Source organism: Carya illinoinensis, chromosome 7, assembly GCF_018687715.1.
Source record: "Carya illinoinensis cultivar Pawnee chromosome 7, C.illinoinensisPawnee_v1, whole genome shotgun sequence".
NCBI lineage: Eukaryota > Viridiplantae > Streptophyta > Magnoliopsida > Fagales > Juglandaceae > Carya > Carya illinoinensis.
In genome coordinates, this window is record NC_056758.1 from 42,339,752 (window position 1) to 42,351,897 (window position 12,146).

The 12,146-nt window shown below is 37.9% G+C and overlaps 2 protein-coding genes across 3 annotated transcripts in view; both read left to right on the forward strand.

The window, feature by feature from the left end:
- The first annotated feature begins 510 nt into the window (after positions 1-510).
- LOC122315568 (translation initiation factor IF-2-like) lies at positions 511-4,358 on the forward strand. The gene is made up of 3 exons (XM_043131549.1): positions 511-1,389; positions 2,598-2,853; positions 3,661-4,358. The coding sequence occupies exons 1-3, from the start codon at positions 1,048-1,050 to the stop codon at positions 4,041-4,043; spliced, it is 981 nt and encodes a 326-aa protein (XP_042987483.1). The 5' UTR covers positions 511-1,047; the 3' UTR covers positions 4,044-4,358.
- Positions 4,359-5,554: 1,196 nt separating this feature from the next.
- The window catches only part of LOC122315567 (protein TIC236, chloroplastic), a 32,361-nt gene continuing 25,769 nt past the window's right edge, over positions 5,555-12,146 (forward strand). The window contains exons 1-5 of one of the 2 annotated variants that reach the window (XM_043131547.1): positions 5,555-5,758; positions 6,260-8,277; positions 9,530-9,728; positions 9,829-9,888; positions 11,259-11,363. In XM_043131547.1, the coding sequence (XP_042987481.1) occupies positions 6,377-8,277; positions 9,530-9,728; positions 9,829-9,888; positions 11,259-11,363 (2,265 nt within the window). In that variant the 5' untranslated portion in view covers positions 5,555-5,758; positions 6,260-6,376. Of the gene's footprint in view, positions 5,759-5,806; positions 6,168-6,259; positions 8,278-9,529; positions 9,729-9,828; positions 9,889-11,258; positions 11,364-12,146 lie in introns of those variants that run through there. The other variant, XM_043131548.1, reaches the window with a different exon arrangement.

The window sequence follows — 12,146 nt, forward strand, 5'->3', positions numbered from 1 at the left end:
AGATTATCAAATACAATGCTTTTCGATGTTAAAAAGAGAGAGTTAACCAGAAGTTAACACGAGATTCTTAAGCAACTTCCACACCTTTTCTAGGATGTGTATGTATATATATACACATATATTTTTTTATTAAGAAATAAGAATATAAATTATATTTACTTTCATTCTGCCACTATGCTTAATTAAATTTATTTAGATAAACATAATTTTAATTTTGATAAAATTATCACGTGTCTATACTCAAGAAATACTTAATAGAAACTCCATTTTTAGATATTTTAAATTATAAATATTAAAGTTTCTTCTCAACAATTATTTCTAAAAATTAAAGAATTGATATTTTATTTTAATAAATGATAAATGTGGTAGATATTTAAGGGGGGAAAGTATAAAGTCTATAAAGCACCGCCTTTCGCAAAATTTCGACTACCCAGCTCGTAATTCTAAGGATTTTTTAAGTACCATCAGGTAAAGAACCAACCCCTATAAAACCTCCCAGTTAATTGCTTCTCTCCTTACGTTATCTTCCCTATCAATTTTAGCCCGACTCGCTGCAACCATAACAAAATCAATCTCTCTCTCTCTCTCTCTCTCTCTCTCTCACATTTATTATTCTTCCTCTTCTTCTTCCCCCCCCTCGCTCTCTTCCTCTCGCAAGCTCTCGTTCTGTAAATTTTTCTTTCTATAACCACCTCTCTCCGAATACCTAATCTTCGCTGAATCTCTGATCTCCAGGAGGACCCTCATTTTTCGCGACTCTCATCTCAATTTTGTGTGCCGAAGGAAGTTTCATATAGAAGCATAAAGTTCTCTGTTTCTTTTTTTGCCTTCACAGTACATAGCAGTGTATTTTTGGATGGGATCTTGTTTGATCTCGGGTACTCGGAACCCTAAATAATAAGGAACTCCTCCGATTTGATATTATTCACAGCAAATTTACGCTTCGACCCGAGAGATACACTGAAATTATACATTTCTCCCTGAATTCTTTATCCTAAATTTATATCCATTCTCGCCACTTGGGGCCGATCTGGGAGCAGAGGAAAAATGGTGGGCGGTGGAAGCAGGAGAGACGAGGGGTCGATGGTGATCAACAAAACCAATGTGTTTGCGGCGCTCGAGACTCTGCGGAAGAAGAAGAAGTCCGATAAGGACCGCAAGAGCAGTAAAGGTTCCTCTAAGGCCCAAACCGCATCAGCGGCGGCCCAGCCCAAGGAGCCCGAGCCGCAGGTGTATTGGGCGCCGGCCCCTTTGAATGCCAAATCGTGGGCCGATGTTGACGATGAAGATGACGATGACTATTATGCCACGACCGCCCCGCCCCAGGCGGTCTGGAGCGCGGCGGATCAGCATGATCGGCAGCATCAGGAGCAGGAAAGCCCTCTACAGGTGGGCGTATTTCTTTTTCTTTTATTGCACTCTTTGCATTAGCTTGTGACTGTTTCTTTCTCTCTCTTTGTTGCTTTTCTCGCCTTTTTTTAAACAAAAATTAGTCTTTTTGGAATATTGCCTGATGAAAACATTATGGATTGCCGATCTCATTCATTAATTCATGATTCTATCTTTTAGTTGGTATTTTAAACTATTTAAAGAGTTTTCTTGCGGCTTGCTCACAGCTTTAAGCATCTTGTCATATTTGAGACTCGTTTCCTGTGTCCATTTTGAAGTCATCATCTTAGCAATAACTCCATTACTGAAAGTTGAACGAGGGGCAGCCTTTCCTAGGTAGGGGACGATGAGATTATTATTTTTTTACTAATCATATGCTCTATCGTCATGTATACAAACATGCACGAAAAGTTTATGAAGAGAAATGTCTTCATAGCCGTACCCAAGCGTAATTGCTCTCATGAATCCTCAAGCATCTTTGGACAACCATTGCCGTCTTGGCTTGTCTTGTCTTCTAGCATGTGTACATCGGAGTTGATCGCGTGAAACAGGTAGGTCTAATCTACCCCTGGTTGGGTACAGCTATGGTTGCAAAATGAAGGAATTAACATCTACGCACGTACTGGTAAAGAGGCTCGTGTGTACAGTAACTCTGAAACTCAGTTGATGATCTAACAAGTTTGATGAATTTCTGGACACTTAAAAGTAAGATCATAGTTAATGGATAGATGCAAACTTTTGTTAAATAGATATGGCAGCATTAGGATGCAGAAGAGAGAGGCTTGTGCTGCTGTTGTTTCAAAGGAAGTTTAGATTGAAGGGATTGTGGTGACTTAGAATTTGATTGAATATGGCCACACAAAAGTGGTTTTACGTTGATGGAAGTTGTTTGAATAGAATCATCCACTAAATTATAGAAATTTGTATGATCTTTCCTGCTAATGTTGAGCAGCCAGGGGTTGGAAGATGGTTACTATGGTAACATGAATTTTTTAGATTTTTTTACAGTATCTTTTATTTGGTTTTCGTTTTGGGTCTGTAGTGGGAGGTAAGATTTTACTGTTTTTTCTTTTTATAGAACTAACTAGTTTTTCTATTGACCTTGCTCATGTTATTAAATTCATGATTTATGACCATGGGAATCATCAAGAATCAGTTTGGTTTTCTGTACTGGAAGGTATTAATTGCTTGTCTATCTGCTTTTACAGGATAGTGAGAGTGAAGAAGATATTTTTGAGGAAGGTGATGATGATGTAGAGGAAGAGCATGAACGTGAACCAGATGTTCCTGTGCACCCTGGACCAGTAGGGAAGAAATCTCTTGAAGTTTCTGAGCGACCTAAGGAGTCGGAGAGGCAGCTTTCAAAAAAGGAGAGGAAGAAGAAAGAACTTGCAGAACTTGAGGCCCTTTTGGCTGATTTTGGAGTTACCCAGAAAGAGAGCAATGGTCAAGATGAGTCCAGTGGTAAATTTTACCTATTAATTGTAAATGAGACCCCCTCTTTAATGCTTTCAATTGTGTGCCTAGTTTAGTTTCCCTGATTAAAATAGTGAAGTTCCCCTTTCCAAATTCTGCTATTCTTTTATCTCTTGTTTTGATAAGTAATGAAGGATTTTATTGATGAAAATAATAGGCATAGCCCATGTACACATGATGTATACAAGAGAGTCACCTATGCTTTATTTTTATTTTTTATCTTTTGAGTTTGGGATTTAAGAAGTTACAGGAAGCTGAATCGTAAGTTATCTTGTTCCAAAGTCTAACTATCATCTCTTCTAGGGTTTGATGCAATAGATTCTACTCTCTCCCTCTCTATATCTCACGTGCTTGTGTGCATACACAGACAGACAACACAATCACTGGTGGAGAAACACAGATGCATGCATGTGATTTCACATGCACAATGAATCACAATATCTGAAGCTTAGGCATGTTTGTTGTTTGTTCTGCCCTTGGATCACCACATTTATTTCGTAATTTCAGGTTCTGATTTCTAATATGCCAATTTTTACTTATAAATATATATATATATATATATATATATGCCAATTTTTAGAAATATGAAACCTGAAGCTCATTAGCATCTTGCATGGCTGGAGTTGCTCCTTTTGATGCTTTAGATTTTGGTTATTTGGCAATTGTTTTAATTTTTGATGTGATGATAATTAGGCACCCTGGGATTTATATCAGCCAGTACGCACTTAACATTTCACATGCATTAATGTTGGTAAATTTGTCTAAATTAGTGTATTTCTTGTCTTTTATCTTCAGATGTTGCACAGGATAAGAAAGGTGGGGAGCCTAATGCAGATGGAGATAAGAGGGAAAATGCAGAGTCCAAAAGTTCCAAGAAAAAGAAAAAGAAGGAGAAAACTTCCAAGGAGGTGAAAGAAGCCAATGAACATCCCAACAACTCGGATGCAACCAATGGGCAGGATGAAGCTGCTGTTACTGAACAGACAGAGGAGGATGCATCGGCTGTTGATGTGAAAGAGCGGCTAAAGAAGATGGCATCTGTGAAGAAGAAGAAATCTAGTAAAGAGATGGATGCTGCTGCAAAAGCTGCTGCTCAAGAGGCCGCTGCAAGGAATGCAAGACTTGCTGCAGCAAAGAAGAAAGAGAAGAACCATTACAATCAGCAGCCAGTGCGGTAAACTAGGAATTTGTTGACAAACAGAGCTTCAACATCTATATAGGAACACGTATCTCAATGTTCAGAGGACAGTCTGAAATAAACTTGGCTCTGGTTTTGTGGAAGATGGCTTGTAGTTCATTGCCATGGACTTATAGAGGTTTCTCTTTTTGCTTTTTGGATCTCATCGCTGGTCGGTTGTTATGGGACGTTTCATTGTGGCAGTTTTGGTTCCTAAATATTCTTCCTTCGAAACTGGAAAGTAGTTCAACTTGTTACTGTGCTAGTCTTATGGAAAATCTTTGGTACTGTGAAAAGTTACGGCAGTTCTTTGGAATCTTGTTCTGCTCGTTGCTGAAAGAGTAATCCCAGCCTTTTGTAAACCACTGTAAATTGGTGAAGTTAAGTAAAAAAATGGGGCTGTTTCTGCTGGTAACGGTATCTAATTTCTTGAGTCATGATTCATAAAAAAATGAATATGCATTCCGAGAATACTAGGCTGGTCCTTTCCTGCAAACAATAAACCGAAGGTGGCCAGGGGTGGTTCAGAAAAACTCCGATGATTAAGTTGGTTTCAGATGTTTAGATTATTAGCTATAGAATAACCGAGTTCAAAGAGAATTATTTGTACTTAGATGTAGTTTGTATATGATGTTTCAAGATGGACATCCTGTACCCAATGTTAGAGTTTGGTCGTCTCACCCATAATTGTTTTAACTTGGGTATTTAATGCGACGTGATATTGTAATGTAGAGCTTTCAATGCGGCGTTTCCTTTGAGACGGTGTGACTTTTAGGGTGTGTTCCGGCAGTAGGGGAGCGGCGTGATTATTTATAGTCTTGTTTATAAAAAATTAGGGGGCTGTCCACGTCTTTGTTCACTTGCCGATGTAAGCCCTTTAATGCTAAGCGTCATAAGGGGTGTTAGAGTCTGCGTCTTATTTATCCCTCTTCGGCTGATTTTCTTTAGGCACATCCCCCTTCTCCTGATGCAACTTAGAGGTTCGGGGCCTTTGGTGACTATGACGCCATCGAAGGGTAAGGCCCAGGTTGAACTGTGCCTCATTATTTTGCTCCAAGTTCAACTAGTGCTGGTCGGGTAGAAAATATTCTCTAATTTGGTTCCTGATGATTCACACTCAGATGAGCCCTTTTATGATATTGCGAGAGGTGTAATGTTAGATATAATTTTAGGTTATATAAATCTTGTACAGTCTCTTAAGAAAAAAATAATCTATTATTGAAAAATTAAATATTTTATATGAATCTTATATTTATGCATATTAAAAAAAAATAAAATTATACAAGACTTACACATGACAGTAAATGTCACCGAAGATACGGGACTACTGCACCGCGGAGTCAGAATAAGTTTATTTTCTTATTCCCGCGGGGTCAGAAACGGGTAGAAGTTTTTTCTCGCCTTCAAAAAAAAAAAAAAAAAAAAAAAAAAAAAGTTTATTTTTGTCATTTGGAGCATTCTCCAGTGGTATTTTCGCCAATGGACGCCGGTGATATATTCCCTGTTTTCCTTCTTTCTTTCCCACCCAGACACAAAAATATCCGGGCTATTCTTTGGCGAGGCAAAACACTATAGCGTCTCTCTCTCTCTCTCACTCTCTCTCATACGCACACGAAAGCCTCTAACGTCTAGATATCGTCTCTCAAAAGCAATCGAAGTCTCGTTCCTTCCCATTTTCTTATACCTTCTTCGGGAAAATGCTTGCTTTCACTTCAGGTTCTAATTATGCCCTCTGAATCACCACCCCACCCCCCCCACCCCCCCCAAACAACAACACACACAATTTTTATTGCCATTTTGCTGCCTAACGCACACACATGCGTCGCTCTGCTCCGTTTCGTATATCTTTGTATAATTTCTTATATGCCGAAAATTATTTTCTCCTCTACACTTCTGGTTGCTGAGAAAATTTGAAGATCTCACCTCACATTCATTAAGGCGCTGGCCGAGAAAAGAAAAATTGTAACTTCGTTCCTGTTGTTGATTTTTTTTTTTTTTTGTTCTTTTTAATAAAATTCGGGGTTATTCCACTACTAAGAACAATATACGTTAAGATTCAATGTTCTGTTTTTTCCTTTTTCGATTTTTCCACATTTCTTCGTCAACTTTCTTGCCAATCATTTAGGTGATCACTGATTTATCTTCTTTCCCTGTGTTTGTTTGTTTTTTCAAGTTGAAGACACTTATTTAACTGAAAGCGTTTTCCTATTTTTTTAGGATTTGAATGCTTGGAGGCTTTGTAATGATATGAATTGTTAAGGGGGGCTGAGAGCAGGTTCTTGGTCCCCGCCGATGAGTCGCTGGTGGCTGAAGGTGTATTTCTGAGGGAAGACAATGAGTATAAAACTCCATTGCCTATTTCTTGGGACTCCGCTTAATGTCTCTCTACGTGGTAGAAACAAAGGCAAGTTTTTTTATCTAGACGGTACAGGCCACCTAGGAGAAAGGGCCTTTCGCCGGTGCACGTGTGCAAAGCAGGATCCTTGGATAACTCAGGTGATTAGGTTTTCGAATTTTTGTGGGCAAAATGTGGACTTATTGAGGAGAGCACTTAGGTCGAGAAATGAATCGATGGTAAATTGTGTTAAGGAACCCTTTTCTCGAAGCAAAGCTCTGATTAGGTCATTGGCGCCATTGAGGGAAGAAGGGTTACTTTTATTTAGAGGCTCTGTATTTGTAGCTGTTATTTTTGGAGCATGCCTATTTGTATGGTATGGGCAGCAAAAAGCCCGGGGTTTTATAGAAACCAGACTTTTGCCCTCTGTTTGTTCAGCACTCAGTGAACATATTCAGCGCGAGCTTGTTTTTGGTAAAGTCCGAAGAATTTCGCCTTTGAGCATAACTCTGGAATCGTGTTCATTTGGACCTCATAAGGAAGAATTTTCTTGTGGTGAGGTCCCCACTGTGAAACTTCGTGTTCGTCCTTTTGCAAGTCTGAGGAGAGGGAAGATTGTAATTGATGCACTTTTGTCCAATCCAAGTCTCTTTGTTGTGCAAAAGAAGGATTACACTTGGTTGGGGATACCTTCATCTGAAGGTAGTCTCCAGAGGCACTTGTCAACTGAAGAAGGGATTGATTATCGTACAAAGACCAGGAGGATTGCTAGAGAGGAAGCAGCTGCTCGCTGGGAAAGGGACAGGGATGATACAGCTAGGGAAGCTGCTGAGAGGGGTTACATTGTTTCTGAAAAAAAACTCAGTGCATCCGAGGGTGAAGCTTTAAAAGAAGATGCAATTCATTCAACAGAATTAACACTCTCCGAGTCTTTTTTATGCATGGATGAGAAGATGCACTGGAGGGATAATCATTGTATGGACACAGGTTTTGACTATGATATGAAGCATGCAGATTTGGAGAAATCATTTGGTGTAAAGATTCCTGGTTCTGGGCTTAAATTCTGGTCTAAAGTTTTAAAAGGGCCTAAAAAACACAAATTTAAAAGGAAGGCTAATGAAAGTGACATTTCTTCCACTGGTATTTCTGCAAAAAGAAGAATTCTTGAGCGTAGTGCATTAGCAGCTCTTGCATATTTCCAGGGTCTATCATGTGTGAAGTCCCCTGAACTTTCACAAAGAGATTATGCTGTTATGACCTTAGACCCCATTTTGGTGAAAGGTGAGGTTGACAGTCATGCTGGCACTTCTATCATGGGAAGTGGTGAAGAAACTTCAATAGTTGATAATCAAAATGGAAATCATTGTGGGAATGTTGGAATCAAGGACCTTACTATAGATGAAAATGGTAATTTTACTTGCAATCTATCTCCCACGACTATAGGAGATCAGAGAGTCAGTGAAATCTATCCATCAAGTGGAGATGTTGCAGGCAGTGCCGACGCCAATATGTGTAAGGTTAAAAATGAGTTTTCAGGTGTTCATGATGGAGCATTCAAGAGTCAAGTAGGTCATGGATCAGCAAATTTTACTTTGAGAAAGCTTGAGCCTTGGCTTGCCAAGTACCATGCAACTCCCATTTGGCCCCTGAGCCTAAAATCATTTTTGACATCTTTCTCTAGGAATGTGGAGGAGCTGTTGTCTTGCTTTATCATTGGTCCCTTGAAAAATTTCAAGTTAGGCATGGGTCCAAAGGTTGAAGATATTGCTGCAGAACTTCTTGATGGGATAGATGTTGTGCCAACTGAAGGCATTCGGAATCTGCTTCCTGTTACACTGGATTCTGTCCATTTCAACGGTGGAATGCTGATGCTACTTGCATATGGTGACAGGGAGCCAAGGTGGGTGCTACTTCTGTGTGTTTAGTACTAATATGTTCTCATATTAATATTACCGTTTAACTGCCTGTCTATGTAGGGCCACTGGTAAAGCAGTCCAACTCACAAATCAACTTCTTAAGAATTCAATGAAAATAGTAAGTGTATGAGGAAGTGGATTAAATGAAGGCAGCCAGCAAATGGGAGTTATAATTTGAAAAGAAAACTAAATGAAAAGCTTTAATCGAACGATTTGGAACTAATTTGTAGAATAACAAGCATAATCGATAATTGTTGCATTGACCAAGCTCTGTTATGGTAAAAGTCTCTAATTGGATCAAATATTAGTTCCCACTTGATATTATTATATATGGCTAGAAACTGCGCCTTTTATTAAGGAACCAATGTTGCCAGTGAAGATCCATGTGCTTTATCATGCTGGCCGGAAGAAGCTTGAAGCATGGCCAGAACAAATCTTTTGGCACTTGAATTGGGGTGATACTTGTTCTTTGGCTTGGACTTTGAAATGGTAATTATAAGTCGGGAGAGCAGAGCAAATAACTGAAATTGCTTATAGCTTTCCACATATAGTGGAATATCCTTAGATGATTGAGAATGGACAGGAACGATTGTTTAAGGCTTTAGTGCAGACATCCTTCTTGACACTGGTAGGTATTATTAGGAGGTGCATGCTCCACAGATTGACTTGTCTGTTTATATCTGCTTTCCAACAAACTAATGGAGAACTCATTATTCTCCTCTCTGTTGATGGAAAATCTGCTGAGGTCCGAAAATATTTGCAAATGGGCATTGAAGACAATTAGCGCTATGGGCCTGTCATGTGAGGTCATGCGTATCTCTTTCAACAATTTGTTGCTATGCTTATGTATATGTTCATGGCTGGCTTTACACTAACAGAGGATTGGGTCAATATTCTATCTGTACATATTACTTGCACCTCATGCCTTTCAAGTCCCATTATTAGGCTTTTTTCCTTTTACTTCAACACAAATTCCTAGCACAAAAATAGTTGATTATGGCCTTTAAACTTGTGCATCCTACTTAAGCTGCTTGTATATGGAATTTGAGTGAGGTTTATTCTGAATTAAATCTTTGAACTTATAATCAGTGGTTAATTCTGTAAGTTTGTTGCTTATTAGAATAGAAGTGATGATGTATGATGTAGTCTGCTAGAAAAATGAAAATTCAATTGATTATACATTATGAAAAAACTCTACTACCATACAATAATTGAAGCACTTATATTTTTATATAGGGAGATGGAGAATGTCAATGGACATGTGAGGTTTCAAAATCACTATGGTCGCGTGCACGTACAACTAAATGGAAACTGTAAGATGTGGAGATCAAATATAGTTTCTGAAGATGGTGGTTGGTTATCTGCAGATGTTTTTGTTGACACCGTTGAGCAGAAATGGCACGCCAATTTAAAAATTGCTAACCTCTTTGCTCCGGTAAGGTATACAATATGGTTAAAACTGCCAACAGTCAGCTGTATGTTTTTTGGTTAAATGGGCTGTTTATGTGTCTTGCATCCTCTGTCTTTCTGTGCAGCTTTTTGAACGGATTTTAGAAATTCCAATCTTGTGGTCCAAAGGAACGGCAAGTGGTGAGGTGCTTCTTCAACTTCATTTTAATTCTTCTCCTGTCTGTGTTCCAAAAAATCTATTGATCCCATGTCTCAATGTTAGGCCTCTTATTATATCCTATATGGATTTCTTTACCTGCATTCCATTCTTAAATTTAAGAGATTCTCTTGTATTTCATTTGGACTGTAGTATGTTTTTTGGTCAGTAGTTGGACTGTAGTATGTTGAGAAAATCTTGTTGATGCTTTTCTAACACTCCTAAGTGGTGCTTGGATTTTAATCAAAATTCAAATAGAAAAGATGTGGAATCTTGTCTTCATAAGTTTGCTTGTCAAATGCATGCTGTTACGGGCTTGATGAGTGAATTGTTCTACATTCGAATTCTGTTTAATTGGGTTTATAGTGGAAGACACTCTTTGGAACAGAAAATGACTGTCTCAAATCGTTTATTTTTAATAGCTATGACTGGCTCAAATTGTTAAGGAAAGATGCTTTCTTGCAAGAAAATCAGTATTAAAATATGAAAAGCCAATGTCTTGTTTTGTTTAGTTTGAGATGAGATGTGTTTAAATGTGTATTATGCTAAATTAGTAGCCCATCTCTTGGACCATTTTAGTCTACTAGAGTCTAATCATTACCCCCTTAAAATACATGGGATTTTGTAAATGATATGCATTTTATCGAAACAAAATAAACATAAGAATCTTTCTAAATGCCCTTAAGAGGCTTTAAAGAGTGTTTTCAAATTTGAGGGCAATAAAGGAAAGGATGTTGTCTATTTTGAGATGGGGAGTATATAAGCTTTGGTTTGGTTATATGGAAAATGTGAGCTTTGGAGTTTTATCTTGCCAACAAGAACTTTCTGTTTATACATTATTAGATATATGAAAAGTTTTTATTTTTCCCTCCTACCATGGTTGATCTTGTCTTCTCAAGATACAATAGTTTTTCAGAGGCATGCTTGCATGAGTTAAGTCTCATTTCAGTTTAGTAGTTCAGGTTTTGGTAAGACCAAGTCAACAAATTGTTTAATAAACGTGTCAATTCTGCTTGGGAGGTACTAACAACTTTACATAACATGAGATTGCCATTTGGCCCTCAACTTATACTGAGAATACTGTTATTTGTTTTTACTTTTATTTCTTAACTAGGTGTTCTCTCTTGTATATATCCATGTACTTGGGCTGTGCCTAAGATTAGTTTTTTTTTTTTTAACGTATAAAAAGAAGAGAATATTGATATTTACTTACATGAGGATTTTGTTTGGTTATCCTTTTCTCTTTCTCAATATAAATTGATGTAGTTGGTTCTTTTGAGTTAATCACATTTAATTGCATCTTTATCCCAGTTGCTAGTCCAATTTAAGTTACAATGTGGATCACATCTCTGTTTTCAGGTTCACTTGTGCATGTCAAGAGGAGAAACGTTTCCAAATATTTACGGGCAACTTGACGTGACAGGATTGGCCTTTCATATATTTGATGCTCCATCATCATTTTCTGTATGTCCTAGTTTAATTTGTTGCAAAACGCTTATCTCTTCTTGTTGGAAGTACTTTTGCAAAATGCCAGTGTATCATATGTTTAGCATCTCATTGTTGCTTGTTAGCCAGACAACTATATTTGATATGTGGCAGGCTCTTGATGTGGATACCATTTTATTTTATGGATCTCTTGTCCTATGGCTTTTGTCAAGGTGAACTACAGAATTTATGCTATTTATAATTTGCTTTTTGAGTGAAGTGTTGGTGTGAGGACTTTCATGGGTGCTTGGAGGTGACATTCAGGTTAGAGGTTGTAGCATGAAGCAACATCTAAGGATTGTCTGGTCTTGCATCATCAGCCATATTTGTTGATTTAAGTTCAGAAAAATCTAATAAGGATGATTCACTGAGATGCCATACTTTCATCCTAAACACATCTACTGATAAAAGGGGGAATTGTGATCAGCTGAACAGATTTTTTAAAGCAGAATTGGCATAATTATTGCTATGAAGGTTGAGCTGCCAAAAGAGATTGCCCTTTATTTTGGTCTGGAAGATAAGATGTATGCAGTCCATAGAGAAAAAATATTTGACATGTCTTTTGCTTCTCTGATTAAATTGTTCGGTCCGTCTTTTGAGAAAAATTTTATTGAGACAAGTAACAAGGCAAAGCCAAGTACACAGGAAGTATACAAAAAGTGAACCTATTACATGTCAGGAACTGGAAAAAGAAACAAGGAAATCATGGACTAAATAGTTCGGTCTGCTTATAAAAAAAAAAAAAATATTTTGTCCGTTGAA

What these genes read in the sequence shown, in the direction of transcription:
- LOC122315568 (XM_043131549.1), top strand. Translation starts at nt 1,048, where the DNA reads ATGGTGGGCGGTGGAAGCAGGAGAGACGAGGGGTCGATGGTGATCAAC. An exon ending in AGCAGGAAAGCCCTCTACAG is followed by an intron (nt 1,390 to 2,597) that starts GTGGGCGTATTT and finishes CTGCTTTTACAG; the next exon opens with GATAGTGAGAGTGAAGAAGA. An exon ending in TGGTCAAGATGAGTCCAGTG is followed by an intron (nt 2,854 to 3,660) that starts GTAAATTTTACC and finishes TTTTATCTTCAG; the next exon opens with ATGTTGCACAGGATAAGAAA.